Source organism: Ahaetulla prasina, chromosome 3 (assembly GCF_028640845.1).
Source record: "Ahaetulla prasina isolate Xishuangbanna chromosome 3, ASM2864084v1, whole genome shotgun sequence".
Lineage (NCBI taxonomy): Eukaryota > Metazoa > Chordata > Lepidosauria > Squamata > Colubridae > Ahaetulla > Ahaetulla prasina.
The window spans coordinates 120,541,075-120,564,406 of NC_080541.1; the positions used below are offsets into that span (position 1 = coordinate 120,541,075).

At 43.5% G+C, this 23,332-nt stretch overlaps 1 protein-coding gene across 3 annotated transcripts in view; it reads right to left on the reverse strand.

The window, feature by feature from the left end:
- Window positions 1-23,332, reverse strand: part of SELP (selectin P) — a 53,635-nt gene that overhangs the window by 17,255 nt on the left and 13,048 nt on the right. For 2 of the 3 annotated variants that reach the window (XM_058174548.1, XM_058174547.1), the window contains 5 exons: window positions 17,435-17,620; window positions 15,752-15,937; window positions 15,308-15,493; window positions 6,458-6,643; window positions 4,500-4,685 (listed from right to left, as the gene is read on the reverse strand). In XM_058174548.1, the coding sequence (XP_058030531.1) occupies window positions 4,500-4,685; window positions 6,458-6,643; window positions 15,308-15,493; window positions 15,752-15,937; window positions 17,435-17,620 (930 nt within the window). The remainder of the gene's footprint in view (window positions 1-4,499; window positions 4,686-6,457; window positions 6,644-15,307; window positions 15,494-15,751; window positions 15,938-17,434; window positions 17,621-23,332) is intronic. The other variant, XM_058174549.1, reaches the window with a different exon arrangement.

Sequence of the window (23,332 nt, forward strand, 5' to 3'; positions counted from 1 at the left end):
ATGTGCGGCAGCCAAGAACGGGCCGAGGGAAGAGCGGCGGACCGGTTGGTGGTGGCCATTTTGGGGCCGAGGGAGGCGAGGAGGCCTGCTGCTGCCTGTGCTGATTGCAGGCCTCGATTTGCCCGGCTCCAGCGATTCCAGCGGCGAGAATTCGGCCCGATTCCAGCTGGGGCATGGATTCCGGTCCGTTCGCCTGGTTATGGGCCGCCAGTTCCATCGGCGCTTTGTTGCGCCTGGCGAGGCCTTGTGGGCGCGAGGCGCCCGTCAGCGGTGTCAGTGTTCTGCGGCCCCATCGGTTCCATCGGCGGCGGGCGTGGTGAGGCCGTGGTCGGAGATGAGGCGGAGGCAAGGCTATGGTTTGGCTCCCTCTTCTGGCACTTTTGGCACATTACATCGTGCTTTGTTCATCTGCCTTTTGCTGTATGGCCTGCCTTCCTCCCCGGACTTTTGACCATCGAGCTGGGTCGTCAGGTATTTATACCCACGGGTTCCTGGACTGGACTGGATTGGACTATGGACTATGAACAGACTGACGGCCATTTCTACCTTATTAAGACCTTCTGTAGAAACATTTTCCATAGGTTTACCATGGAGGCTGCCGGCCTGTTTACCTGGGCTTATCATCTTCATCTGGTTCCAGCTTTATTTGTCCTCTTTGACATCTGGACATCCGTTGGAGGATCCATCTTTTAACGTCTTACCATCTGGGATGTTACCATCTTAGCACCCTCACCGATTCGTACTTTTCTATGCGTTACGCTGCACATGAACTCTTGCGCCTGCGAGGTGCCCCCGCCTCGCAGGAATGGCCTCTCACTACCAAGGGCCGGCCTCAATGACGGGTCTTGGGACCCACAGAGGTGGCATGCGAAGAGGAAGAGCCTTTGGGGTTTTTTAGATAGGGCATTTTTAAGGGGTGGGAGGGTTAGGGCGGGTGTTGGGGGTAGCCCGTCGGGAGGGAAACCAGTCCCTGCACGCGCTCGTGGCGATTATTTAGTGGGTTCGGAGGTTATGGGGGAATGTGTTCCTTTTGTGAGGTGGTTCCATTTGCAGTAAGTGGGAGGGGCAGATATGGCGGAAGGGGATCGTATCGGTCTAGGGGTCACGCGTTCGATGTCTGCAAGCGATCGCGTGCCCGATCCTCTGACTTTTCCCGTTCCCGGATGGTCAAGACCCTCAGAGCCTGGGCCTTCGTCTTATGTTATGCAACGACGGTCCGTGGCCAATAAGGCCCCTAATTCACGATCTTATCCAGGGGCGCGGATCTTATAGGCGTTACGGAGACCTGGTTGGGCACTGAAGGCGTGCCCTGGTGAAATGTGCCCACGGGTTTCCGTGCATTCCATCAACCGAGGCCCAGGGTAGGGGTGGGGGTGGCGGTTGCTATTAAGAGAGTCTAGAGCCGAGGAGACCACTGTACCTCAGATTGCCGGGTGTGAATCCCTCTTTGTGAGATGGGGTCATAGGTGTCAGATGGGCTTGCTGGTCACGTACCTGGCTCCTTGCTGCGTGACAGCTGCCCTGCCTGAGCTCCTGGAGGTGCTTGCCGGGGTGGCAGTGGGGACCCCAAACTTTTAGTCATGGGGGGCTTTTACTTGCCATCTGCCGGCTCGTCATCGACAGTGGCTCGGGAGTTCATGGCTTCCATGACGGCCTTGGACCTGACTCAAGTAGTTGATGGCCCCACTCACATCGGGGGTGGCACTCTGGATCTTATTTTTATCTCTGGTCAGTGGTTGAAGGATCTGGATTTGAGAGATGTAGTCATAGAACCTTTGTCATGGTCAGATCACTCTCTCCTTCGCCTGGACTTTCTGACCGCCATTCAACACCGCGGGAGGCGGAACCATTACGTTGGTTCCGTCCCAGGCGCCTGATGGACCCGGAGAGGTTCGGACGGAGCTTGGGCCACTTCCTGAGGGTCTGGCTCACGGCACGGCAGAGGAACTAGCCGCAGCCTGGCAGCGGGCTGCGGCTGGGGCTGGGACCGTGTCGTGCCTCTGCGACCTCTGACCCGGCGCAGATCCCAACCGGCTCCTTGGTTCTCCGAGGAGCTGAGGGGATGAAGCGCGGAGAAGGCGCCTAGAGAGCTCCTGGAGGTCTAGCCGTTTAGAAGCTGATCGGACACTAGTTGGGTCCTATACTAGGACCTACCTAGTGGCACTGAGGAAGCGAGGCGTTGCTCGCCTCCTCCCTCATTGCGTCGGCAGATAACCGCCCAGCCGCCCTTTTGGGTGACCCGTTCCCTCCTTCACCAGGGGAGGCGGGATGACCCGTTGCAGGGACGTGCTGAGGAGTTTAACGGTTATCTATCGATAAAATCGTTCAGCTCGAGGCGGTCTAGACCAAAATTGCGGCGATTCAGATGAGGCGTCTGAGGGTGGTCTTGGTGACATTTGTTGGGATGAGTTTGACCCTGTGGCTCCGAGGACATGGACAGGTTGTTGGGTAGGCTGAATGCCACCTGCGTGTTTACTGGACCCGTGCCCTCCTGGCTGGTGCTGGCCACTCAGGAGGTGACACGAGGCTGGCTCAGGCGATTCTGAGTGCCTCCTTGTTGGAGAGTCTTTCCGGCCGCCTTGAAAGAGGCGGTGGTGAGGCCCTCCTCAAAAGCCCTCCTGGACCCGGCTGTCTTAGGTAATTATCGTCCGGTCTCCAACCTTGCCGCGAAGGTTGTAGAAATATGGTGGCATATCAGTTTCCTCTGCACCTGGATGAAACTGTCTATCTAGACCCGTTCCAGTCCGGTTTCCGGCCCGGTTACAGCACGGAGGCGGCTTTGGTCGCGTTGGTGGATGATCTCTGGAGGGCCAGGGATGGGGTTGTTCCTCTGCCCTGGTCCTATTAGACCTCTCAGCGGCTTTCGATACCATCGACCATGGTATCTGCTGCGCCGGTTGGGGGATTGGGAGTGGGAGGCACCGTTTATCGGTGGTTCTCCTCCTATCTCTCCGACGATGCATGACGGTGTTGACAGGGGCAGAGGTCGGCCCCGAGGCGCCTCACTTGTGGGGTGCCGCGGGGTCGATCTCTCGCCTTCTGTTCAACATCTATATGAAACGCTGGGTGAGATCATCAGTGGCTTCGGTGTGAGGTACCAGCTGTACGCTGATGACACCCAGCTGTACTTTTCACACGGGCCACCCCAATGAAGCTATCAAGTGCTGTCCCGGTGTTTGGAGGCCGTGCGGGTCTGGATGGGGAGAAACAGGCTCAAGCTCAATCCTCCAAGACTGAGTGGCTGTGGATGCGGCATCCCGGTACAGTCAGCTGAGTCCTCGGCTGACTGTTGGGGCGAGTCATTGGCCCGATGGAGAGGTGCGCAATCTGGGCGTTCTCCTGGATGAGCGGCTGTCTTTTGAAGACCATTTGACGGCCGTCTCCAGGAGAGCTTTCACCAGGTTCGCCTGGTGCGCCAGTTGCGCCTTTCTGAACCGGGATGCCTTATGCACGGTCACTCACGCCCTCGTGACGTCTCGCCTGGATTACTGCAATGCTCTCTACATGGGGCTCCCTTGAGGGGCATCCGGAGGCTTCAGTTGGTCCAGAGCAGCGGCTGCGGGTGATAGAGGGAGCCCCTCGGGGCTCCCGTGTTACACCTATCCTGCGCAGACTGCACTGGCTACCTGTGGCCTTCCGGGTGCGCTTCAAGGTGTTGGTGACAATCTTTAAAGCGCTCCATGGCATAGGGCCGGGCTATTTACGGGACCGCCTACTGCTTCCAAATACCTCTCACCGACCCGTGCGCTCCCACAGAGAGGGACTCCTCAGGGTGCCGTCAGCTAGGCAGTGCCGTCTGGCGACACCCAGGGGAAGGGCCTTCTCTGTGGGGCTCCCACCTCTGGGCAGAACTCCCCAGGACTTCGTCAACTTCCGGACCTCCGAACCTTTTCGTGTGAGCTTAAAACGCACTTATTCATCTGCGCGGGACTGGATTAGATTTTAAAGTTATTGGTTTTAAGGGGTTTTTTTATTATTTATATTGTTTTTAAATTAGGCAATAGAATAAGTTTTTTAATTGTTGTTTTTTAATTTGTATTTATATGTATTTTAACTGCCTGTGAACCGCCCTGAGTCCTTAGGGAGATAGGGCGGTATATAAATTTGAAAAATAAAAAAATAAAAAATAAAAAATAAAATAAATTTGTTATTTCTGCTGCTTGTTTGGAATTATAAATCAAGAAGCTTACTCAAACAGGCAGTGTGCTGTAAGAGTAAACTACCGGTATGTTATGTATCTTTATATCTGTCATATAATGGCAACAAAAATAAAACCAAAGGCATTCTAGAAATCAGGAAAATTGACTTGCTGAAAATTAACTACTACTTTTATTTTTTTATTTTTTTTGCAATTCTCAACAAGTTATATTTTTCATCTTCTGAAGTTCCTATGACTTTACCAGCTCTAAAAATAAGGCTACATTCAATTTGGAGATGAACCACCATGATAGTGATGCAGAATTTCTAACTTTCAACCAACATTGTTTCCTAAAATCTACCTTCACAGATGGGTGTGTCTCCAGTCCAGTTTCCCTGATCTGTGCAATTCAGCTTCTCTGATCCAACTAATTCAAATCCAGAATTGCAGGAGAAGGTGCAGCTGGAGTAATATGCAAAATGTCCATAAGGATTAGAACAATTTTCTTTGCCATTCTCTGGGTTTTTCAGGGGTGGGCATTGGACAGCTAAAACAGGTACAAGTACAAATTAAAATAAACTATATCATCTTGGATGAATCAAATAATGCATATCGTTCAGTTATGTTCTCACAGGTAATCAATCAGTTCCATACTGTAAAAAGGCAGTTATGCTACTTTCTGCTCCTGTCTTTTATCAACAATAAGTGTTTTCAAAATCACACTTTTATAGAGTCAGTTTTCTTTTGAAGATACAGCATTGCAGACTTATTGTATTTTAACTATTTTTATTAATTTGCAAGTTGAGTGGAAGGAAATTTAGACTAATTATTTAAGTTTTATCACCTCTTCTGAAAGTAAGTCCAGCACATGCTTGAAGGCTCACAAAGCTATCTAATGCTTCCCAGTCAGGTGGTCAATTATCATCTTTTTTTGTTTGTGTGTGTCTTCCATCAAATGAATTACTTCATCTCTCACCTGGATAGATGGCAATTTATTCAATCACTAGACTATAACTAGCTGTTAAAGGCATTAAGACATGCACATTATAAGAGGTGGAATTAACAAGTGGGCTGCTGCATTCAGGATCAGATATAATTTATAAGTGGTCTTTAAAGACAGCCCCAAGTAAAGCGCACTGAAGTAGTTTGTACAGGTGGTGATGAGGGCATAATTTACTGCACCTAAGTCCCCCTGTACCATTTAAGATTGTAGATGATGCTCCAGTTGCAGCTAGGCAAAATCCTTCTAGACAGAGTTTACATCCCCCTCGTGTACCTGCCCATAAGTCCAAAAGAATCCCCAAACTGAGAACCTATTATTTCACAGGTGGCACTTGCCCATCCAGAGATACCACTGGGATTGGTGGAGAAGCCAATGTACAAACAGCAACTCTGTCTTGCTTCCATTCAACTTTAGCCCATTTACTCTCATCCAGACTTTTGCAGTCTCTAAACTCCAGGATAAAACATCAGTGTCTCTCCTATAGTCTGGGGTAGCAGGATATAATTTGGTATCATCAAATCAAATAAAAAGCCATAAAGAATGCTAAAAGGACCAGAAAAGGAACACTATCTCCAACAAGGTCATCTAGAAGAGTGACAAAAGTCATCCTATCTGGGCCTGAACCTTATTGAAAAGAATACAGATAATCTGCTTCTTCTAGGGTGTTATGTACTGTACTTGATCCATCACCTGTACTTGATCTCAACAACCTTTTCCAAAAAGGAGGGCTTTCTAGGATCACAAGGAATAATGTAGCCTTTTCAAAAGAGAGCATTTCATAGGCTCCTTCAGAGCTGCAGGCAGCTTCTCTTCACTTAGGGAGGAATTGGCAAACTAACATATTCAAGTGGTCACCCTTCTACTTATTTCTTGCCACAGTCAGGATGAAGAGAGGTCCACATTATATGTTTGAAGGACAATCTAGAAAAACCTTATCCACTTCTTTAAAGGCAATGAACCAAAAGAAGTCCCAGATAATATGGCAATATGGTGGCTTAGTCACCATAAAAAACTCTGCTCATGAGAAAAGATTTCAATGAATATGAGCGACTGTTAACAATAACACTAGGCAGATTGGTCAAAATGCTCAGGCAGGAGTTGGTGACCTTAAACAAGGTTGCTGATGATAGCTTGATAATGCAATAAGGAGAAGTGAGCCCACTTTGCCTCCCTTATTATCACAGTGTAGGCTGCATGATCAGATTCACTCTAGTTTTTCTTTACAGATGTGCCAAGCATTACATCTGACAATTCATTTCTCAGCTGGCCTCAGATATTTTCTGTATCCCTTACCAGAAAGTGTACTTAATACTGACCTTTACAGGAAGGCATTTCTTGAGTCCAGTTTCCTAATGCGGTGCAATCAAGTGTTGCCTGCCCAACTAGTTGAAAACCGGCATTGCAGGAAAAGTTGCAACTGGAGCCATATGCAAAATGGCTATTAGGGTGAAGACACTTTAAATGGCCATTTGCCGGCTTGTGTAGAAATGGGCACTTGGCAGCTGAAATGAACAAAACAAAGCTGTGGATACAATAAGCTGTACATATATTTTATATGTGGGTGTTTAACAAAGGTGATACCTTTGTTGAATTTAACAATCACAATTGAGCCCAACATTTATGTTGCTATGTGAGACAACTAAGTGAGCTTTGCCCTGTTTTATGATCTTTCTTGCCCCAGGTGTTGTGCAGTTATTAAGTTAGTAACACAGTTGTTAAATAAATCTGGATTCCCCATTGATTTTGCTTGTCAGAAGTTTGCAAAAGGGATCACATGACCCCAGGACACTGCAACCGTCATAAATATGAGTCAGTTAAAGTGACTGTATTTAGATCATATGATGATGGGGCTGCTGCAAGGTTGTAACTGTGAAAAACAATCATAAGTCACTTTTTCCAATGGCCTTATAACTTCAAACAGTCACTAAATGAACCATTGTAAGGCGAGAACTACTGTAATATGTGTAATATTGGGAACTCAGTAATTGAAACAGATTACATGTGTACAATTACTACATAGACATATATACACACACACACATTGTATTTAAATAAAATGTGTAGCACAGAGGATGTTTTCTTAAAATGAAAAAAGTATAATTCATTATACTGTACATGATTCAGAGCTTTATACAACTGATAAAGAATTGCTGTCCAAATTTCAGACAGAGGTACCATTCCTCTCAACTAAAATAAGATCCTTATAACAAGAAATATGTCTACTGAAAATAGGACCTTGGTTTCAGCAGGCGAAACATCAGCTCTATTCCATTTCATCACAGTTTTTATATAAGAGACCACATAAGAGAGGCTTGACAAGGGGCTTCCGGGTGGCTCCACCTCTTCGCTGAGCCCTAATTAAAGGGGCTCCGCACTGAACATCGTAAAGCCAGGAAAAGCCGGCTTTAATCTTTTTCCCTGGATGAAAGGGGAAGATAAGAGCAACAGGAAATGTTGGTAGACCTCCCCAGAGGCTTTGTTTTAATTAAGCAGAGCTTCGAAGGGTCGACGGGTCCCATAAATATTCCTGCCATAAGCTCCGACTTCAGTGCGTGCCTGCAAAAGCAGGAAAAGAAGAAAGTGTCCATCTCTGCTAATTGTCTTATCTTTATGGATCTCTTTAAGCAGGCGGAATGAGTGCCAGCGGACAATTATTGGATTGCAAGTATTTTTGATTTCCTGACTTCTACCTTCTAAAAAAGAATTTTTTTCTTTGTTTTAATTGACTCTTAAAGATGGCGCCTGAACGGGAGTGAAAGTGACGAATGGAATTTTAAACAGTCTGTGCAACTAAGAAGATAAGAAATGTTATGTGTGGATTTTAATGAACTGAGCTCTCCTATACTTAAAGGGGAAAAGAGAAGTTTCTAGACTTATATTTTGTGAATTTTAAAACTGAAATGGCTACTAAACCACCTAAGACTGGGGGCAGAAGGGGTTCTGAACCAGCTTTAGAAGATCTGATTAAAGAGCAAGGGAAAGTGTGTGAAGAAAGGTTTAAGGAGATTATGGATAATAATGAGAAAATAGAGAAGAAATAAGAGAATAATAAAAAATAAGAGAAGATATCTTGATGGCTTTTCAAGGTTTGGCAAAAGACTGGAGGTGGTGGAGGAGGAGGTGCAAGAAATTGTTCAGTCAAATCAACAAATAGAAAATAGAATGGGGGAATGCAAATCAAATTGGATAAAATGAAGATCAAGTGGTGGTGATGCAGTATAGAATGATGGAAGGAGCTCTGAGAATTAGAGGTTTGAATGAGGAAAAGGGAAGATTTAAAATTTTATCAGAAGCTCTGGCTGAATTTATTGAACTTGATCCACAAGAGGTTGCTTATCAAATTGACAAAATTTATAGAGTTAATTCTTGGATTGCTAGGCAAAAGAAACTTCCTAGAGACATTGTGGTTTATTTTTTGAAAAGAACAGTGAGGAATCAAATTTTGCAAGTTGCTTTTCAGAAAAACTTGAAAATAGGGAACAGGAGTTGAAGGTTTTGAAGAGATTCCTCCCAAGATGTTAAGGGATAGAAAGGACTTTACATTTTTCACTCAAGAACTTAAGAAATACCAGATTCAATTTAGATGGGAGGTTCCAGTTGGCTTGACAGTGTATTATCAAGGAAGGAGACATCGTATTGACACAGTGCTTAAGGCCAAAGATTTTCTTTCTACAGTGTTGAAATTTGAAATAGAAATAATAGAAAAAAGAATTCAAGAGACTCAAATGGGTGTGGAAGCTGAGGTGATTCCAGTGATGTTACCATCAGAGGAACAACCACAAGAACAAAGACTGACGAGGGAGCCCTTGCGTAAAGAAAAGGAGCAACAAACTCAAAGTAAAGTTCAGGATTCTGCTACAGAAGCGGTGGAGGAGGACGGCCGAAGATACGGGAGACGATCTTCAGTTGATTGCTCAAAGGCTTCAGCAGCCCAGTAATGGCAAATAAAATCTTGACTTGGAATGTCAATGGTTTGAACTCAGCTCAGAAGAAGAAAATATTTCATTATTTGAAACAATTTAAAAATGATGTTATTTGCTTACAAGAAAGCATATTAAATTATCAGATCAAAAGTACCTAATAAACTCAAAGTTAGGTAAACATTTTGTTGCTTCAGCTTTGGAGAAAAACATGGCATAGTGGTTTATTTGAGAAAAGATATACCAGCCAAGTTAATAGAGGCAGATATTCACGGAAGATATATTGCTATTGAACTTACAATAGAAACAAAAAGGACTCTCTTGCTTGGTATATATGCACCCAATCAGCAACAAGAAAAATTTTATAGAATGTTATATGATAAGTTGAATCTATGGGATTATAAATCGTGCATTATATTGGGAGATTGGAATGGAGTAATAGATACACGAAAGGACAAGAAAAATTCTTCCAAGAAGATACCTGCACATGCAAAGCTGCCTAAATCCTTTTTGATATGATAGAAGATTTTGAGTTAAGAGATGTATGGAGACTGCGAATTTGGAGGAAAGAGACTATACTTTTTCTCTGATAGGCACCAATCCTTTTCACGTATTGATTTTATTTTAATTTCTAATGATTTGCTTTTTAGGGTGAAGAAAACTAAGATATTTCCAAGATGTTTGTCTGATCATAGTCCTGTTTGGATGGAATTGCAATATGGAAAAGAGGGTAGAAGAACTTGGAGATTAAATGAAAATTTGTTTAGATATCAGGATAATGTAAATCAATGTAAAAAGCAGATGAAAGAATTTTTTGATTATAATTTGAATAATGAAACATCGATAGAAATGGTTTGGGACTCAGTAAAGCTTTTATGAGAGGTGTATTAATATATCTTAATAATAGACAGAGAAATAAGCAACAAAGACAGCGTAGGTATTTAGAAGAGGAAATTTATAAGAAACAACAATTATTAATACATAACCACATGATCAAAAACTTAAAGATGCAATAAAGTTACTACAGAATCAATTTAATATGATAATGGCTGATCAGGTGGCAACAAATATACAATATGCCAAACATAATACTTTTGTAATGCAAATAGACCTGGTAGGTGGTTAGCATATACTTTAAGGAAAAGACAAAACAACGATTATAGAAAAATAGAATATAAAGGTAAAGAGAGATATCAACAGGATAAAATTAAAAAAGCTTTTTTAGAATATTATACAAATTTATATCTTAAAGATAATATATTGAATAGGGATATTGATAATTATTTGAAGGAATATAAGGTTAAAAATTTATCTTTAGAACAAACGGATGAACTGAATCGGCCTATAACTGAAGAAATTATTTTGGTAATTAAACAATTAAAATGGGAAAACTCCTGCACGGATGGGCTTACAGTTAGTTATTATAGGAATTTACAGGATGAGATGTTAGGTCCACTTAAGGAATTATTTAATCAGATACAACTAGGAGGGGAATTCTCATGGAGAACCTCTTTATTTCATTGATACCAAAAGAGGAACAGGATTGTTCTAAACCTGGGAATTATAGGCCAATCTCACTTTTAAATAATGATTATAAGATTTTGTTAAAATAATAGCTAATAGATTAATGTTGATTCTGCAGAAGAATTCATAATGATCAATCTGGATTTATAAAAGGGAGACAGATGAGGAATAATGTTAGGCAGATTGTTAATTTACTGGAGTACTTAGAAAAGAAAATTTTATTCCAGCAGCATTTATTTTTCTCGATGCAGAGAAAGCTTTTGATCGATTGCATTGGGATTTTTATTTAAATTAATAGAAAAGATGCAATTTGGAGATGGTTTTTAAGAATAATTAGGCAATTTATGGAGAGCAAACAGCACAGATTATAATCAATGGTAGCTTAACAGAACCTTTTAAGATTGCGAAGGAACAAGACAGGGATGTCCTTTATCACCATTATTGTTTATTTTAACTCTAGAACCATTATTGGATAAAATACGAGAAGTAAAGGAGATAGAGGAATTAGAGTTAGACAGTATGAATATAAGTTAAGAGCTTTTGCAGATGATTTGGTGATTACTTTAACAAACCCTATAAATTCTAGTAAATCTTTGTTGGAAATAATTGATCAATATGGGAATGTCTCAGGGTTTAAGGTAAATCAGAAAAGACAAAAGTGATAATAAAAATATGGCCAGACAACAGAAAGAAAAACTAGAGGAAGTAACAGGATTTGAAATTGTAAAGAAGGTTAAGTACTTAGGGGTTTATATTACATCAAATGTGAAATTGTATAAGAATAACTATGAGGTTTTATGGCAAAAGTTCAGAAGGAGTTGATTGTTTGGAAAAATTGCAATTATCTTTGCTGGGAGAATTGCTGCTATTAAAATGAATGTTTTACCTAGATTTTTATTCCTCTTTCAGATGATACCAATAATTAAGAAAGATAAGAATCTTGAGGAATGGCAGAAGGGAATTAACAAATTTATATGGGAAGGTAAAAAGCTAGGGTTAAAATGAAAATAATTCAAGATTCTCGGAAAGGGAGGTTTAAAATGCCTAATTTTAAATTATATTATGAAGCAGCTGCTCTCTCTGCAATAAGTGATTGGTTTAATTTAACAGAGGACAGAATTTTGAATATAGAAGGTTATGATTTGCTATATGGATGGCATGCATATTTAATTTATGACAAAAAGTGGATAAGGCCTTTAAAAATCATGTGCTAAGAAATGCCCTTCATGTGTTTGGAAAAATACTCTTATAAACTTAAATTATAAGGTTCCTATATGGGCAAGTCCTAGACATACAGTAGAAAATATAAACATAGAACAGAATCAGGAAATGATTACATATAAAGATCTTTTGTATACTGAAAGAGGTAATTTGCAGTTAAAATCTCTGCAAGTATTAAGAGAGGAAGAGAAAAATTATACTTGGTTTCAATATGAGCAACTACATGCTAGATGGAAGGAGATCAGAAAATTGGTATAGAGCAACGAGGGAAATTTGGTAAAGCAAATTAGAAATCAGTCTCAGGAGCATATAAAGAGATTGTATAATGTGTTACTTGAAATAGATTCTGAAAGGGACTTGGTAAAGGACTGTATGATAAAGTGGGCACAAAATTTTCAGGAGCCAATATTATTGGAAACGTGGGAAAAATTTGGGTTAGAAATGTTAAATTCACGCAGGCACAGAATCTGAGGAAAATTTTTATAAAATGTTTTATAGATGGCATCTAGATCCTAAAAATTATCGTGTATGTATCCAGAAATGCAAGCAAAATGTTGGAGATGTAATTGTGATGACGCTACATATTTTCACATTTGGTGGACTTGTAAGGACATAAAGGCCTTTTGGATAAAAATTTGGTGGATTTTACAAAATGTTCTGAAAAGAAGATAAAGTTCCTGCCGCAATTTTTCTTGTTGGGAATTATTACGGATTGTACAGTAATTGAGACTAAATTGATTTTAAATCTAATAACTGCAGCAAGATTACTAATAGGACAATATTGGAAGAAAAAGAAGTACCAACAATAGAAGAATGGATATTGAAAGTTGCCAATTTGGCTGAGATGGCGAAGATATCAGCCTTTTGAAAGACAATACGCAAGAAAGATACTTAAAGGAATGGAAAAATGGATTGACTATATTCAACGAGATATCAGACTAAGAGTTATCAGACTGTTTTGAATGATTATGATGTATTATTTTGATTGCTTTTGGGGAAGTTAGGAATTGATGATTGTAGGGTATAATTAAGTTGGGATGAAAATTTTTAGCATATGTTTGTTTTATTTTAACTATACCTTGTGCTCGTTCCGGGAAGTCGGGGAGGGGTTGCGAGGGAGGGAGGAGGGAAAGGGGAAATTTTTTGTAAAACCTTTTGAATAAAAAAAAAAAAAAAGAGAGGCTTGACAAGGTAAGTAGAACAGTGAGTGGGGGGATCAACTGTGGCACACAGTTTAGCTTTGCTAGAAAGCAGGAAATCCTGCTTTCTAGCAAAGCTAAACTGCGCAGCACAGGTGATTGTTGGATCGTAGCTTTTTTTAACTACCAGTTCAACTGAACCAGTAGCTAACTACCAGTTTGACCGAACTGGTAGTTTTTATCGCTGTCAGTTTGCCCGAACCAGAGCGAATCGGTAGCATTTCACCCCTGGTGTAGAGCCATTCTTCCATTGATTATGCTTTCAATATAGAGATACCTACTGGGGCAATGGTCAAATATCACTATAATTAATATCATGACCACTGTGAATAGGTTTCCAGCCGCAAGAATTATTCCAGCATAAAAATCCCTTGCTTTTACACTAAAGATGAGCAGCAACTGTAGTTTACTCTCTCTAAATCTGGTATTCATGAATGTATATTGGGAAGAAATAAAAGAATGCAACCTTGCCCAACAACTCATGCTTCCCTAACATGATGCCTTTCAGATGTGTTAGATTAAAATCTCTCAGTGATTGTGCTTTTGAATTAACACGAGTTGCATCAGACATGCCTCAAGGATACCCAAATGTGAACAGTTTCAGTACTGTGTTTATATTACATACAAAGGAAATTGCAAATCTTCTGACTTTTGCAACTTCACTCTTATTTCAGAATAAACAGCTAGAACTTACTGGTATCCAAGCTATGTTCTTGTGACATAGAAAAGTATATCCCAAGGAGCCACTTAGTTAGTTGCTATATTCCCAAAATTCTGAATAAGATTTGGGTGGGGGAAAGAAATCCAGTTGTTGCTACTGCTATTTCATTAGTGTTGCATTACAGCAGTATTTCTTAAATGTTTTGCTCTTGGGTCCCCTTCCTGCTTTAAAAAAATTGGAGGAATAGTGGGCTGAAGAGGTTTTTGTGAAAGCAGAGCTGATGACTACAGCAATGACCAAAGAACCTGTGAGTAGACCAATTATTTGGAACCTCTCCAGATTAGATGAGAATGGGAGATTGCCTACATGTGCTTTGGACAGCAGTTTCCCATGAGGGGAGTGCAGGACTGCAGGATAGTGGTCTCCTATGTGTGTGAACACTAGGAAATGACAAGAATAGCTTTCTTACTTGGAACCATAGTTGGTGCCTTTTAAAGGACACTAAGTTTCCTATAACTCACTCTATAATCATTAGGGCTGAAAGGCGAAAGTGGAAGCAGTATGCTCCGGTTTCATATTGGGGTAGGCCAGGTTGCCCCGATAAAAAACATTCACTCTCTAATCGCTTTTGGAAACTACTTGTAGGCTATTAGAAACCCACACAAAAACATCTGATAAGTTTGCCTTCAATTCTGAATGATAGAAAATATTAATCATAAACTTAAGATTTAAACAATTTAAAATAAACAACCAAAAACTAAACAAGATTGTGATCTGACATAGTTATAAAAAGATTAAAGAGCAGATAAATTTGGAATATAGAAACTTTTACAATAATATTTTGAAATCAATTACAAAGAACATAAAGCTTCTTGGGAGAAATAGATTTTTTTTTAGAGATTAGGAAGGCTGACACAATGTCCACAGTGTCAGTCATTATGCCTGCCTCCATGGACAGACTGTCCAAAAGATGTTATTGAATGACAGATATGGAACAAATTTTATCTAACAAGATAAGGATGGTACTGAAAGTGGATTTACAAATGACAGAGCAAAAGAATAACTTGGAAAAGGATGTCTCACTGTGGATACAAAAGAAACTAGCTGGTGTTTTAAAACTCAAAAAAGAATATAAAAATGTCAAGTCCATATAGTCACCTGGGCATTTTTTTTCTTATTGCATTTACAAGAGAGGTGTAATGGAATTATGAATGACCTTGCAGAAAAAGAGGAAGAGATGCTGTCTAGGAAACAATCAGACAGGAGAGGCAGGAGCCCCCAGTAGCTTAATGGTCAAAGAAAGAAATGAACAGAGGACCCACCCTTATGGATCAAATAATTAAAAGTAGAAGAGGGAAGTTTGTACCTTCAGACTTTCAAAACTCTGTTAATGTAGCCTTATGACAAAATAGAATTTGTTTATCTAGTTGTGTTTCATGTCTGGTTTACCTGGAAGGGCAGACATCAGTCTTACAAGTCTGAAGTCACAAGCCTCACTTTTCCATCTCTTTCCTCCAGTAATAAAAATCTGTACTAGATAAAATAATTGTATCTTTCTAGTTAAATCTGTTTCTTGTTCTACATTACCATCTAAACAGAACTTGATCTATCTAAACTGCCATGATTGTATTCTCTATTTACCTTCACAACTGGGTGTGGCTGCAGTCCACTTTCCCAAATGTGTGCACTGAAGTTGACTTGTTCCAATGCGTACAAAGCCCATATCACAGGAGAAGGCACAACTGGAATTATAAGCAAAACTTCCATGTGGATGAGAGCACTTTAATTCTCCATTTTGAGGATTATCCAGGTTTGGGCATTCAATAACTAGAATGAGAGAGATTGTTGGTGAAAGAAAGGATTAGGACAGCCAGCCCAATCATTCCAAAAGAAAGTCCAAGAATGAAATCAGTGCTCTTCAAAGTGGAGATTTCTACAAATCTCCAAAGTGGAAATTTCCAGATTACAATATCGTGTTTAAATTGAAACTGTCCAAAGTTAAAAGAGCTGACCAATGTCAGAAAAACATTAAATTCCATTGCAGAAAAAAGCAACAAAAATCAAGGTGAGGAGAAGGAACTTTACCATGGCATGCTGGTAATGGAGAACTCCAATGCCTGGTTGCCAAGCAGAAGGTTGTGTTCGTTCCAGTCAAGAGAAAGCCAGGTTCACATGCAAACTGACAGGTGGATTGGTAAGCAAATTCTGCAAATGGGTGAGAGCAGGCCATCTCCCCATTTTTAGGATTCTGCAAATGGTGGCATTGCATAACTGAAAAAAAAACCCACAGATTTTAAAAAGATACTGACTTTTAAGCATGGCTCAGTTTTACGATGGATTTTTCTTAAAAGAAATCATGCTTAGATACTGATACAGATTAACAGAGTTGGAAGGGAGGGAGGTCATCTTGTAGGTCATCTAGTCCAACCCCCTGCCCAACCAGGGGACTCTACACCATTTCTGACAAATGGCAGTCCAATCTCTTCTTGAAAGCTTCCAGTGATGAAGCTCCCACAACTTCTGAAGGCAAGCTGTTCTATTGGTTGATTGTTCTCACTGTCAGAAAATTTATTCTTATTTCCAGGTTGAATCTCTTCTTGATCAGTTTCAATCCATTAATCTTTGTTTGGCCTTCAGATGCTTTGGAAAATAGCTTGACCCCTTCCTCTCTGTGGCAGCCCCTCAAATATTGGAACACTGCTATCATGTTTCCCCTGGTCTTTCTCGTCACTAGACTAGCCATGCCCAGTTTCAATCATTCATTGTATATTCTAGCCTCCAATCCCATAATTATCCTTGTTGCTCTTCTCTCCACTCTTTCTAGAGTCTCAACTTCTTTTTTATAGTGTGGTGATCAAAACTGGATGCAGTATTCGAGGTGTGGTCTTACTAAGGCTTACTAAGACTATTAACTCATATTTAATTGGTTGTCCACTAAGACTCCGAGATCCCTCTCACAGTTACTGCTATTAAGCCTGGTTTCACCCAATCTATATGTGTACTATGGGTTTTTCTTGCCTAAGGGTAAGACTTCACTTTTCTCTACATTGAATTTCATTTTGTTAGATAGGGCCCAGTGTTCACATCTGTCAAGATCCTTCTGTCTATGCTTGGATAATTAATTTTTGGATTACTTTTATAACATTATGTTCTCTCTAGTTCAGTGGTTGGGAAATGCTGGGAGGCTTGCTGATGAAGCCAGTCAATTCATGATTGCCAGTCTATAACTGCTACCTAACCACAGGTTCCTCCTCCTTCATTGCATAAATGTCATGGACATAGACAAAGACAAAGATTTCTTCATAAAAGAGAACAAAATAACTTAGCAGTATCCCTAATTTGTGTGCAAAACAAAAGACCTTTGAGAGTAGTTAAGTGGCCAGTATGTTCTGACCAGAGAGGAAAAGTAAAATCAAATGAGATTCTGAGAAAGTCTGGTGGTCTGAGAACACCTTTGAAATGAAGTACATAAGGAGCATCTTTTTTGGAAGGAAGAAGCCTTCTGGAATGCCCGGAACTCTGAAAATTGCCAGGGATGACAGTTTTCTTCCAAAACAGATTATCTCCAATGCATGGGAGAAGGATGTTATTACAAATATAGTAGAGTGTATTGGCAATGTCATGTCAACTAGTACATTTTGTAACAATGGGGATGTGATAAATCAGTCAGAAGCTTCCTTGTCTTCTTGCTGTACCTACTAAACATTAATCAGTTGTCATCACTAACACCAGAATCTTGGAACTGAGGAGAAATAGAAAGCCTCAAACCTTGGCAGGATGGTTCTGAAGCACTCCATGCTCCAGATGCTTCACACACAGTGATCTCTGCTCCTTTGATCAGAAAGCCTTCTTTGCATTTAAAGTTGCAACGAGACTGGTAATGAAATTCCCCATGGATATGAATGCAGCTGAAGTTTCCATTTACAGGGATATTTAATGGCTGGCACTGAACAGCTAAGGGCAGAAAACAGATACTAAAAATGTAAACATTCTGAAAATTTGAAGTCATTAACAATACTTTTATTATGCTGAAAACATAGAACACTGGAGACAAAACAGGAATATACAAAGAACTTATTTTTAGTACATATATTATGTACCGTATATACTCGAGTATAAGCCGAGTTTTTCAGCACGTTTTTTGTGCTGAAAAACGTCCCCTCGGCTTATACTCGAGTCTACGTCTTCGGGAACCCCGCACAGGAGGGGGCACCGAACGGACTCCCATGGGAGGGACGGGGAGCGGGCCCGCCGAGGTCTCGCGGGATTTGTCGCCCCCAGGCCGGCCCCCATTCCCGTGTCTGGTGGGCGGACGGCGCAAACTTGGCGGGCTGTGCATTGGCGCGGGGAAGCCCTGGTGGTGCAGTGTTCCCATTCGCCCTGGCCTCCGTCCTCCGATCTCCTGCGCTGGGAGCGAGCCAGCGAGCCAGCGAACGGCTTCGGGCACCGCGGACTTTGGCAAGGAGGAAGGTGGGAGGGAAGCGGAGCTGCCGGCTGTGGGGGGGTTGAGGGGCGTGCAAGAGGAGTGAGCGTGGAAAGGCCTTTTTGTGTGTGTGTGCGTGTGTGCGCCCTAGGGAGGGAAGCGGAGCTGCCGGCTGTGTGTGGGGGTTGAGGCGTGCAAGAGGTGGCGTGGAAAGGCCTTTTGTGTGTGTGTGCGTGTGTGCGCGCCTGTGTGCCCTAGGGAGGCGGAGCTGCCGGCTGTGTGGGGGTTGAGGCGTGCAAGAGGAGTGGCGTGGAAAGGCCTTTTGTGTGTGTGTGCGTGTGCGCGCCTGTGTGCCTAGGGAGGAAGCGGAGCTGCCGGCTGTGGGGGTTGAGGGCGTGCAAGAGGAGTGGCGTGGAAAGGCCTTTTGTGTGTGTGCGTGTGTGCGCCTGTGTGCCCTAGGGAGGCGGAGCTGCCGGCTGTGTGTGTGGGGGTTGAGGGGCGCAAGAGGAGTGAGCGTGGAAAGGCCTTTTGTGTGTGTGTGTGTGTGTGCGCGCCTGTGTGCCCTAGGGAGGAAGCGGAGCTGCTGGCTGTGGGGGTTGAGGCGTGCAAGGGGAGTGAGCGTGGAAAGGCCTTTTTGTGTGTGTGTGCTTGTGTGTGCGCGCCTGTGTGCCCTAGGGAGGGAAGCGGAGCTGCCGGCTGTGTGGGGGGGTTGAGGGGCGTGCAAGAGGAGTGAGCGTGGAAAGGCCTTTTTGTGTGTGTGTGCGTGTGTGTGCGCGCCTGTGTGCCCTAGGGAGGGAAGCGGAGCTGCCGGCTGTGTGGGGGTTGAGGCGTGCAAGAGGAGTGAGCGTGGAAAGGCCTTTTGTGTGTGTGCGTGTGTGTGCGCGCCTGTGTGCCCTAGGGAGGAAGCGGAGCTGCTGGCTGTGGGGGTTGAGGGGCGTGCAAGAGGAGTGAGCGTGGAAAGGCCTTTTTGTGTGTGTGTGCGTGTGTGTGCGCGCCTGTGTGCCCTAGGGAGGGAAGCGGAGCTGCCGGCTGTGTGTGGGGGTTGAGGGGCGTGCAAGAGGAGTGAGCGTGGAAAGGCCTTTTTGTGTGTGTGTGCGTGTGTGTGCGCGCCTGTGTGCCCTAGGGAGGGAAGCGGAGCTGCCGGCTGTGTGGGGGTTGAGGCGCAAGAGGAGTGAGCGTGGAAAGGCCTTTTGTGTGTGTGCGTGTGTGCGCCTGTGTGCCTAGGGAGGAAGCGAGCTGCCGGCTGTGTGTGGGGGTTGAGGCGTGCAGAGGAGTGAGCGTGAAAGGCCTTTTGTGTGTGTGTGTGTGTGCGTGTGTGCGCCTGTGTGCTAGGGAGGAAGCAGAGCTGCCGGCTGTGTGGGGGTTGAGGCGTGCAGAGGAGCGCCTCCTCCTCTTCCTCCACGCCGCTCCTCTTGCACGCCCCTCAACCCACCATCCCCCACCCTCTCCAGCGTGAAGGTCACCTCCTCCCTCTTCCAGGCGGCGGCGGCGGCGGCTCGGGTCCGGCTCAGCGGGCGCCACAGCCGGCAGCTCGCTTCCTCCCACTGGTCCCAGTCAGCGAGCGGTGAAAGCGACATGCCGAGCGCCGCCCGCCACCGCTCGCTGGATTGGGACCGGCTTGTCCGCGCGGGCGGGGAGCCGCCAGCCTTCTCGGCTGAGGGAGGGAGGGTTTCAACGGTGAAAGCGCCGGCCGAGAAGGCTGGCGGCTCCCCGCCATGACCCAGCGCCGGTCCCAATCAGCCGAACGGTGAAAGCGGAGCGCGCCGGCATGTCGCTTTCACCGCTCGCTGGACTGGGACCAGTGGGAGGAAGCGGAGCTGCCGGCTGTGGCGCCCGCCGAGCCGGAGCCGCCGCCGCCTGGAAGAGGGAGGAGGTGACCTTCACGCTGGAGAGGGTGGGGATGGTGGGGTTGAGGGCGTGCAAGAGGAGCGAGCGTGGAGGAAGAGGAGGAGGCGCGCCTCTTGCACGCCTCAACCCCCACACAGCTGGCAGCTCCGCTTCCTCCCTAGGGCACACAGGCACGCACACACACGCACACACACACACACAAAAGGCCTTTCCACGCCACCTCTTGCACGCCTCAACCCCCACAGCCGGCAGCTCCGCTTCCTCCCACCTTCCTCCTTGCCAAAGTCCGCGGTGCCCGGTTGCTCGCTGGCTCGCCGCCGCCTCCCAGCGCAGGAGATCGGAGGACGGAGGCCAGGCGAACGGGAACAGCCCACGCCCGAAGAGGGAAAGGGAGCGAGTGGGTGGGTGGCTGGGACGAGACCCCACCACAAACACACACACACGCCCGTGAGACGCCTTGCTTGCATGTCACACACACGCACCGCTCGCTGGGAAAAAAAAGGATGGATGGATGGAAGTAAGGAAGGAAGGATGGATTGATGGATGGGCGACCGCTTTGAAGCGCAACCTTCTCCCGCAACTAAGGGGGTCAATGTTTTCCCCAATCCTAGGGTGTGGCGAAACAGTCATTCTTTCTTCCCCCCTAGTCTCTCCCGAGATCGCACTGCAGCGCCCATCATCCCCAGCCGGCAATCTGAGCTCGTGCCATCGATGTGGTCCTTGAACTTCCCCCTCCTTGTTTCTAACCCAGCCTAGGATGTAGTGGTGGTAAAACGGCCAGGAGAAAGCTTTCGCTCTTTTCGAGAGGTCCTCTTGGAAGGCTGCCTTGGAAAGGGAAAGTGGGGAGGGGGCAGAGATTTCTCCCTCAAAGGTCCCCTTGGAAGGCTGGGTTGGAAAGGGAAAGTGGGAGGGGCAGAGATTTCTTCCTCGGTCCTTCTAGAGTCCTTGAGAAACTGATATCATACAAGGTTAATAAATTATACTCCTCCTCCTCATTGATGAGTTTTCATCCTGAAATTGATTGAAACATTGTACCATCATATGCTGCCATAGTATAGTGTTAACAACATCTGTAAAGATGATATATGAGCATGACACTAAGTTTTTTCTATATTTCCCCCTTTATTGAAAAACTTCCATCATGCTTCTTTCTGAAAACAAAGGTCATTATAATATACCTCATTATATATTTGATTTGATGATATTTCAGTTAATAAATACCATTTAAGGTGTTAAGCTTCTTTTCTTTTCAGCAGCAAAGTGAATTACAACTTTAAAGAACTTTATTACTTTATATTCATTTATTTTAAGTATAGATTTTAGATTTTTAAACAAATATGTTTAGAGCTTTTATATCTTTCAAGTTATTCAAATTATCCTCAGCAGGTATATAATGGCATCCAATTCCAATATCATGTTGGGGCTTTTGAGCAAGGGAGGAGGAACGTGAGCACCGCCTTTCGCGCTGGCATTCCGGGATTTCCTTTGTTTAGAGCTGGGAATCCTCCTTCCCCTTTTGCACTCCCTCCTCCTCCTCCCTCTCTCTCTCTCTCTCTCTCTCTCACACACACACACACACACACACACAGACTTCTAAAGTCGATTGGCACAATGAAAGGCAAAGACCACAATTGTTTTAAGAAAGAAGCTTTAGCAGCCAGGGGGGATGGGAGGGTGTTTTAAGTTTTGGCAAACAGCCAGGCCAACTGTATTGGAGAAGGTCACACAACTGGCCTTAACATTTTAGCTGCTGTCTTTTTCCTCACACTTGGGTTTAATGATATTAGAGACCCTTATTGCCCTGCCAAAAAAAAAAAAAAAGAGCCACCCCAACGTCTATGAAAATTAACCTTCTCTGCCAAGAGACACTGTGCAGGGTATTTTCACTATTGGTGTGCATACAGGCTTAGATTTGTGCTGGGTTCTTAGTGCTTAGAGCACTGACCTTCAGAGGCACCCTGGTCCCTTGGAAGCTAAAGGAGGACTCATTTTCATGCTTGCAGTTGTATTGTCAATTTCTGTGAGACAATGTTGTTGAAGTAACTCACTCACTCATTCATTCATTCATTCATTCCTTGTGTGTCCAATCACACTTAGCCAATAAAAATTCTATTCTATTCTATTCTATTCATTCATTCATTCATTCATTTTATTTTGTCAAATACATATTAAATAATTATATAAATATAAGCATGAATTGAATACATAAAAGGAATACAACTAAAGGGAACATTAGGACAGGGACGGTAGGCACGCTGGTGCTCTTATGCACGCCCCTTACAGACCTCTTAGGAATGGGGTGAGGTCAATACTAGATAGTCTTTGGTTAAGGCTTTGGGGATTTTGGGAAGAGACCACAGAGTCAGGTAGCACATTCCAGGCATTAACAACTCTGTTACTGAAGTCACATTTTCTGCAATCTAGATTGGAGAGGTTCACTTTAAGTTTGAATCTATTGTGTTCTCGTGTATTGTTGTGGTTGAAGCTGAAGTAGTCATTGATAGGAAGTACATTGTAGCAGATAATTTTATGAGCTATGCTCAGGTCATACCAAAGGCGGCGTAGTTCTAAATTTTCTAAAGCTGGGAATCCTCCTTCCCCCTTTTGCACTTTTATTGTTTTTCGTTCAAATAAATATTCATGTTATTTTACTTGGCTCTATCTTTATTTTTTACATTGACCAGTAGCTGCCTCATTTCCCACCCTCGGCTTATACTCGAGTCAATAGTTTTTCCCAGTTTTTGTGGTAAAATTAGGTGCCTCGGCTTATATTCGGATCGGCTTATACTCGAGTATATACGGTACTTGCTTTATAAAAATATTACTTCATAGAAGTATATTTAGCCTATAGCACAAAAGTATAGCTTTATTATTATAAATGTCTTTTATGTCTGTCACAAATGGAACTGCAAGCTGCTGAATTTTGCACAATACAGCATCACTTCAACCATGCTGGGAAAGTTACATAGTGAAGTCTGGAGTCATAGTCATAGTACATAGAGAAGGAAATAAGAGGGGCTGTAAGGCATGTAAGCGTAGGTATAAAAGCATACTACTGTATCATAGCTTTCAATGTACATATGTACCATGTACTGATAATCATTCAAGAAGAGTTTTTTTTAATTACCTAAAGTAAAAAAAACTTTTCAACTACTAGACTAGTCACTTGCTCTCTCCTGATATGCATAAAAGGATATGTATTGGTTATCAGTTAATGATCATTAGCTAAGGCAAAAATACTTTCACCACCCCAAAAATTGTGGGAGAGTCAGCTGGGTCACCTCCGGTCTCCCTGAAGATGTATCAGGTTCTAGGATCAGGTTGCTAGGACTATTATTTCCAATACCTTAAGCAAAGAAAGCCTTGCTTATTTTAATGAATGACTAAAAGAAGAG